At 47.3% G+C, this 7,481-nt stretch overlaps 1 protein-coding gene across 1 annotated transcript in view; it reads right to left on the bottom strand.

Moving 5' to 3' along the window:
* Window positions 1-492: 492 nt before the first annotated feature.
* puf60a (poly-U binding splicing factor a) overlaps window positions 493-7,481 on the bottom strand; it is a 41,694-nt gene continuing 34,705 nt past the window's right edge. Inside the window, exons 9-11 of the mRNA XM_037681955.1 lie at window positions 6,965-7,076; window positions 6,546-6,784; window positions 493-1,167 (exon numbers count right to left, since the gene is read on the bottom strand). Of these exons, the coding sequence (XP_037537883.1) occupies window positions 868-1,167; window positions 6,546-6,784; window positions 6,965-7,076 (651 nt within the window). The 3' untranslated portion in view covers window positions 493-867. The remainder of the gene's footprint in view (window positions 1,168-6,545; window positions 6,785-6,964; window positions 7,077-7,481) is intronic.

Here is a 7,481-nt window from a genome sequence, read left to right as displayed (position 1 = left end):
AACCTGTGACCGTTTTGCTGTGAGGCGCAGCTGTACCCACTGCTCCACTATGACAACTAACCAAAACGGTTTTATCAAATATTTTATTGATCATTTATTAAAAGGTTATGGGGTTAATCAGCTCAGCTCATCTGGTTTTCACTTTATTTTCAAAATGGTTTTTGTTAATAAACTTTTATTTTGAAATTGTTTTTGATTTTCCTTTAATTTTGAAAGTGCCTTCAGCCTCACAGCCAATCAAACAGCAGCTTCACAGAAATAAAAACAGCAGAAAAAAGTTTTATTCACGTTTCACGTTTGACTTTAACAACCTGAAGAGCACCTGAACGCAGCGAGGCGCCGCTTGGTTCTAGTTTGGTTCTGGTAACTGAAACCTGGACAGAACCCTGGCTGCTCAGGAACCGTGAGGCATTCAGGAACATCGGTCTGTTTGTGGAAGCAAACATTTTAGCTGCTGAAGTCACGTCTGGACCTCGTGATTCCACCCCACTCCACATTTCACAGACCCAGAAACCATCAGTTCTGGATCTTTTTGGTACTGGGTTCTGGAACGCTAGTCTCTGTCCCGCCAGGTCAAATCCTGAAAAGAACAGATCCAAAGCACTCAGAACCGAATCGCACCAGGCTTCGTTTGGGTCCGGTTCCTGTCTGGTCATAGACCTGGTGATGATGTAATGTGATGATGAGTTACACATGACGTCATTTGACCTCTGTGACCTGAATGCCAGTGGGTGGAGCTCTAAGTGGAACATGAAGTCATGTGACCTGTGGATAAACAACCTGAAGAGTCTGTCCCACCAGAATCAGACACTGATAAAACCTCGGAGCCTGGGCTCCAGTTCTTTGGGGTTCCAGCTCGTCCGAGTCCTACGCCGACAGGTCGCTGGTGTCAAAGCGCTCTTGGTTGTAAACCTCGGCCACTACCTTCCGTCCTCCAAACCAGCGATTGTTGAGCGCCTGAATGGCCCGGTCCATCTCGGCCACTTCGGAGAACTCCACAAAGATCTTAACAATGATGTCTGCGTCCTCTTCCTCGCCCTGACGCTCCTGGTAGATGATGACACGCTTCACTCGGCCAAACTTTCCACACTCCTCCGTCACCTCACCCTCAAGGTCATCGTCAATGTCATCAGGTCCAACCATGTTCCTCAGAACCATGACGGTGGACTGCAAGGGAGAAAAGCAGGGTGAGGGATCAGAACCAAAGTGTACCATCAGTCAAATTTTAACTCTGTCAGCAAAACATTTCAACACAAAACAACAAATGATGCAACTTCATTAAAACATGGATACCATGTTCCAGTCAAATGATAAGATTCCTGCTGTCCTCCTCCTGGGTGGAGCTACACTTGCTCCGCCTTTCTTCTGGGAAGAGTAAAACTTGCCCCGCCCACTTCATAGGAGGAGTCAAACTTGCCCCGCCCACTTCATAGGAGGAGTCAGGCTCACCTCGTTAGTGGTGGGCGATATGGCTCAAATATAATATCGTGATGTTTCAGAGCATTTTGACGATAACGATAAATTTTGTGATATAACCAAACAAAAAAAAGAAATCAGTTATTGATTTGACAAAATTAACACGTTGCTTTAAGTATTATATAAAAACTAAAAAAAAACAACAACAAGGGTTAATTTTACTGAAATTACTTTATTTAGTTCATTCTTTCTCACCTCCGGGACCTGTGCCCACTCTCATATGTAGCATGTAGACATTTAGGGTTCTGGGCAAGGGTTAGGGCGGGGGGGTGAACGGGCACTGCCTGCTCTCTGGGGAGGGGGTGGGTCTGTGCCAGTCGCCACCTCATCCCCCCCATTTTAAACGCACTATATAACAACATGCATCAACACCTTATTTGAGTGGGAGGAGGGAGGAGTTGGGTCTTCCAGCTTTTCTTAAACCCTCATTCTCCGTCTGACATTTGGGGTCGGGGGGGGGGGGGGGGTAGGCGGCGTGGTTGGGGGCTGGGCTGGGGGTGGGTATTGGGCCTTTGGGGGCGATTGGGGGTGGGGCTGGTGCTCCGGTTCTCCCTAGATTGTTTGGATCCTGTCATGATTCATGTTTTCTGGACTGTTCATGTCATGTTTCCTTTTTTTGTTGCTCTCCCTCAACTCCTATCACTTAACACCGCTCACCTGCGTCTGCCTAATTATCTCAAGCTGTTTAAAAGCCTCTCTCAGACACTGCACCAGTGCCAGATTATCTGAAGCTTTCAGCCAAAGAGATCCAGCCTTGTCAAGCCAAACCAAGCTCTGAGTCTGACCCATTGACCCATTTCTGCCTTCTGAACCCCTGTTTATGCCTGATCCTTGTCTGCCAACGTTTGCTCTCTGATCTCAAGGTTTTGACCCCCGCCTGGCTTTTTACTTTGCTCTGCCTGCTCCTCTGCCTGACAAGTTGTTGCTCTCGGATCTTATGGTTTGACCTCTGCCTGGCCCTCTGGATTCTGCTCAGCCTGTCGATTTCTCTAACCCGTTTGTTCTGTGAAGACCTCATCATCTATCTGGACCATTTGCTTGGACCGTGCTCTTCCTGGGATGTCCTAATCCTTGACAGGTTGGTCTAATCTTTCTGAGCTAAAATTGACCTGCCTTGCCCCTGTCACTCACCTGCCTCTCTCTGCTTCAGATCTGCAAATCAGTCCCTGAGGTTCAGTGTCCAGAGATGCAGTCTTCATTTAAAATAAAGCCTGTAAATGATTTTTGTGTGTTGGTAGCATTTCTGGGTCCTTAGTTTACGTATTCATTACAGATCCTTTGATCAGGGTTCCTGGTTCTGATGGCCAGCCCTTTGGCTGGGGTGGCTGCCGGGTTCTGGCGGGAGGTCAGCTGTGGTTGTGTGTGTGTGGTCGTTGGTAGTGCATGGCGGCGGTCGGGGGCATGGCTTCACTTCGACGAAGTGCTGGCTGGTCACCATGATGTGACATTCACGGTGCGGGGTGCTGTGTGTGTGTGTGTGGGGGGGGTGGTGCATGGGTGGCATGCCGGGGCTTCTCCGGGCCTGTGGTGTGGGGCTTTAGGGATGCATTGGTGCGCTGGGCCAGTCTTCCTCAGCTGCTGCTCTGGCCCCCGGCCTGGGGCCGGCTTGCGGTCACTGTTGGGCAGGTGGGGCGCATGGATGGCCCGACAGAGGCTCTGTCAGGCTGTCTCTGTGTGCCTGTTTGTCTCAGGTTGGGTTTTGGGTGGCCCCCCTCTCTTGGACCAGTTTTGGCCCCCCATTTGGTGGGCCGTGCTCCCCCCCGGTGGTGGGCCCCCCTGCTGCCGGTGCATTGGCGGCTCTCAGCAGCTGGGGCTGGGTGGTGGGGTGTGTGCAGGCCCGCCCTGGTGGCTGCCTGCGGGGGCCTGGGTGCCCTGGCTCTGTCGGGCCTCTGTTGGGGGGTGGTATGACCTCGGGACTCGGGGCTTGGTGTCCATGGCCGGATCTACTCTGGAGGGGTAGGTTGCCGGTGGGGCCTGTGGACTCGTCGCTGCAGCCTCCTGGGGGTTTCTGCATTGTGGTGGCTGGGGATCGCCCGGGGCTTCTCTCTCTGGGGGGTGCGGATGTCCCTGTTGGGGGTCTCCCGGAGTTCCGGGCTTGGGGGCCGCTGTGTGTCTGTGGTTCCGGTCTTCCCTGTGTTACCTTCGTGTCCTGTGGGGACGGGTCTGTGGGTCCCCACATCCACTATTGAACATTTTTATGGAGAAACCTTATAGTGACATCATGCTCACACAAATGTTTAGATCCAGGTGTTCATCAGATACACACTCAGTCAGGTTTCGGTGGCCACTAAATATATCTTGTATTACCATGTACTGTATAAAATACTTTGTAATGATGTTATAAGTATCATTATATAAGTTGTTTGTTGTTGTGGTTTTTCAGTTTTGTCTCGTCTTTTCTTTCCGCAGGTCTAGAGTCAGACTTCAATGATGTTGATCTGTGTTCTCTTTATCTCTCTCTCTCTCTCCTCTATTCCTATCTCCTTCTTTACATTTTAACTCTTCTCTCACTTTTCTGCTTTGTTTTCTTCTTTGCTTTCCGTCCCCGTGTCCATTACATCTGAAACAAACCCAAAGCAAATTCTAATAAAATTTAATTTATATATCAAGTGGAGCATTAAGGCCAGCCATGATGCTCTGCTTGTGAAAGTAAATCTGTTGGGCATCACTTTGACACTCACACAATAATTCTGAGTGTCACAATGATGGACAGGACAAGGGAGGAAATTTTTTTTTTTTTACTGAAATTACTTTACTAAATAAAGTATTCAGTCTCAAAGTATAAAAACAAAAACTAAAAAAGATCCTTCTTTTATTTAGATTGAAAAAGTCTGCATAAAATACAGATCAATAAATCCACCACAAAAACTAAAGTGCACGTGCAGTTCCCAAGTACAAACCGGATTCCAAAAAAGTTGAGACACTAAACAAATTGTGAATAAAAACTGAATGCAATGATGTGGTGATGACAAATGTCAATATTTTATTCGTAATATAACAAAGATGACAGATCAAAAGTTTAATCTGAGTAAATGTAACAATTTAAAGGAAAAATATGTTGATTCAAAATTTCACAGTGTCAACAAATCCCAAAAAAGTTGGGACAAGTAGCAATAAGTGGCTGGAAAAAGGAAATTGAGCATATAACGAACAGCTGGAAGACCAATAAACACTAATTAGGTCAGTTGACAACATGATTGGTATAAAAAGAGCTTCTCAGAGTGTCAGTGTCTCTCAGAAGCCAAGATGGTAAGAGGATCACCAATTCCACCATTGTTGCACAGAAAGATAGTGCAGCAATACCAGAATGGTGTTACCCAGCGTAAAATAGCAAAGACTTTTAAGTTATCATCATCAACCGTGCATAACATCATCAAAAGATTCAGAGAATCTGGAACAATCGCTGTGCGTAAGGGTCAAGGCCGTAAAACTCTACTGGATGCTCGTGATCTCCGGGCCCTTAAACGTCACTGCACCTCAAACAGGAATGCCACTGTCAAGGAAATAACAGAATGGGCTCAGGAATACTTCCAGAAAGCATTGTCAGTGAACACAATCCACTGTGCCATCCGCCGTTGCCAGCTGAAACTCTACAGTGCAAAGAGGAAGCCATTTCTAAGCAAGCTCCACAAGCTCAGACGTTTGCACTGGGCCAGGGGTCATTTAAAATGGAGTGTGGCAAAATGGAAGACTGTTCTGTGGTCAGATGAGTCACCATTTGAAGTTCTTTATGGAACACTGGGACGCCATGTCATCCGGACCAGAGAGGACAAGGATAGCCCAAGTTGTTATCAACGCTCCGTTCAGAAGCCTGCATCACTGATGGTATGGGGTTGCATGAGCGCTTGTGGCATGGGCAGCTTGCATGTCTGGAAAGGCACCATTAATGCAGAGAACTATGTTCAGGTTCTAGAACAACATATGCTCCCATCTAGACGTCATCTCTTTCAGGGAAGACCCTGCATTTTTCAACACGATAATGCCAGACCACATTCTGCAGCAATCACAACATCATGGCTACGTAGGAGAAGGATCCTGGTACTGAAATGGCCAGCCTGCAGTCCAGATCTTTCACCTATAGAGAACATTTGGCACATCATAAAGAGGAAGGTGCCACAAAGAAGGCCCAAGACGATTGAACAGTTAGAGGCCTGTATTAGACATGAATGGGAGAGCATTCCTATTTCTAAACTGGAGAAACTGGTCTCCTCTGTCCCAAGACGTCTGTTGAGTGTTGTAAGAAGAAGGGGGGATGCCACACAGTGGGAAAAATGGACTTGTCCCAACTTTTTTGGGATTTGTTGACACCATGAAATTTGGAAACAACAGATTTTTCCCTTAAAATGAAACATTCTCTCAGTTTAAACTTTTGATCTGTGATTTGTGTTCTATTCTGAATAAAATATTAGATGTTGGCACCTCCACATCATTGCATTCAGTTTTTATTCACTATTTGTTTAGTGTCCCAACTTTTTTGGAATACGGGTTGTAAACCAAATACAATGATGCTTAAAAGCATGGGGGGAGGGGGGGTAGCGACACAGCCGAGCTGCGCGTTTTTGTACCAGCAGTTTAGAGCGCGTCGGGGGGACACAGTCAAGCTGCACACTGCCTGCACTGGCAGCCCAGAGCGAGGGGGGGGGGGGGGGGGGGAGAGACACAGCTTAGCTGCGCGTTGTTCGTTTTTAGTTTTTTAGCTAGCAAGTATTGCGCACAGCTAATTAGCGTTACGCCAGTACCGACAGGTGGGTAGGTGGGGGGGGGGGCACAGTTCGGTTTGGTACTTCAACGCACTTGGTTCTGTTAATGGGGCGGGGCGCCCCACTTGTATAATGGTAGGGGAAACACTGACATATTTATGAAATGAGATTTAGCAAACCATCATATCATTTATTTTCCTGGGCCAGCTTATTTTTACTGGTATCGTGAACAATATGATATGGCCCAGCTTTAAACCCTGCCCTGTTCATAAGAGATGTTCTACTCGCCCCACCCTCTTCATAGGCGGAGTCAAAACTTATCCCGCCCTCTTCATAGAAGGAGTCAAACTCACTCCACTCCAGGCTCACCTCCTGTTTCCGGAGCAGCTTCCTCATCACCATGTGTCGGGCGCTGCTGCCGCTGATGCTCATGTGCTCCTGCTCACTTAGTGGCTCAGTGGTTCCATCCTGCTGCACCTCCTGCTGAAACGCTGCCTCCTCTTTCTTTTTCTGTTCCGCTCCAAGCAAGGTTGTTACTGACCGGGGCGTGGCTAGCACCGGGGTCACCAGCCCCACCTGAGGCAGGCCAGGTCGAATTGGGGTCACGCCTGAAACTGACAGAAGTAGAAATTTAGCTCAGAAACAGGATGCTGCCACATAAGCCCCGCCCCTGTAAAAGGGTGTGTCTAGAGCAGAAGGAGAGCTCAGAGGCAAAAGTCAGGAGGTTAAGTGGGTAGGAGGTGAGGGATGAGGCTTAGGCTTGTGGGTGGGGCCAAGCCTGGTCTTACCTGTGATGACACCTGGGGCCTGGGTGGCCATGACGGCCTGAGGAAGTCCAAGTTGCTGGGTAAGGAGAGATGGAGCAGCCAGCGCTCCGAGAATTGATGCTCCAACTGACTCCTGAATGCACCACAAACACACAGAACTGAGGAAATAATACTAGAGCAATGGAGTACAAATACTGTAAGAACAGTTCAATTCAGTTTATTTCTACAGCTCCAAGTGACAACAGAAGTCATCTCAGGACACTGAACAGAAACATTCATATTTATAAAAAGTCCAATAATATTAATAAATAATATTACTTATTTCAAATACAAAATACTATTACTGTACCATATCAAATGCACACAGTACTGAGGAAATAAAACTACAACAAATATAAACAAACTGTACGACGATGTCCTCATGTCTGAGGGACTAGATTAGATTAGTGAATGTTGGTAGGTTTCAAGATGAGTGTTTGTCTGGACTGGAACTGAACACAGAAAGAAGTGAACCTAAAAGTTTTTCATTAAGATATAT

This window comes from Nematolebias whitei, chromosome 9 (assembly GCF_014905685.2).
Source record: "Nematolebias whitei isolate Nwh7 chromosome 9, NemWhi1, whole genome shotgun sequence".
Lineage (NCBI taxonomy): Eukaryota > Metazoa > Chordata > Actinopteri > Cyprinodontiformes > Rivulidae > Nematolebias > Nematolebias whitei.
This window is presented reverse-complemented; position numbering and strand designations above follow the sequence as displayed.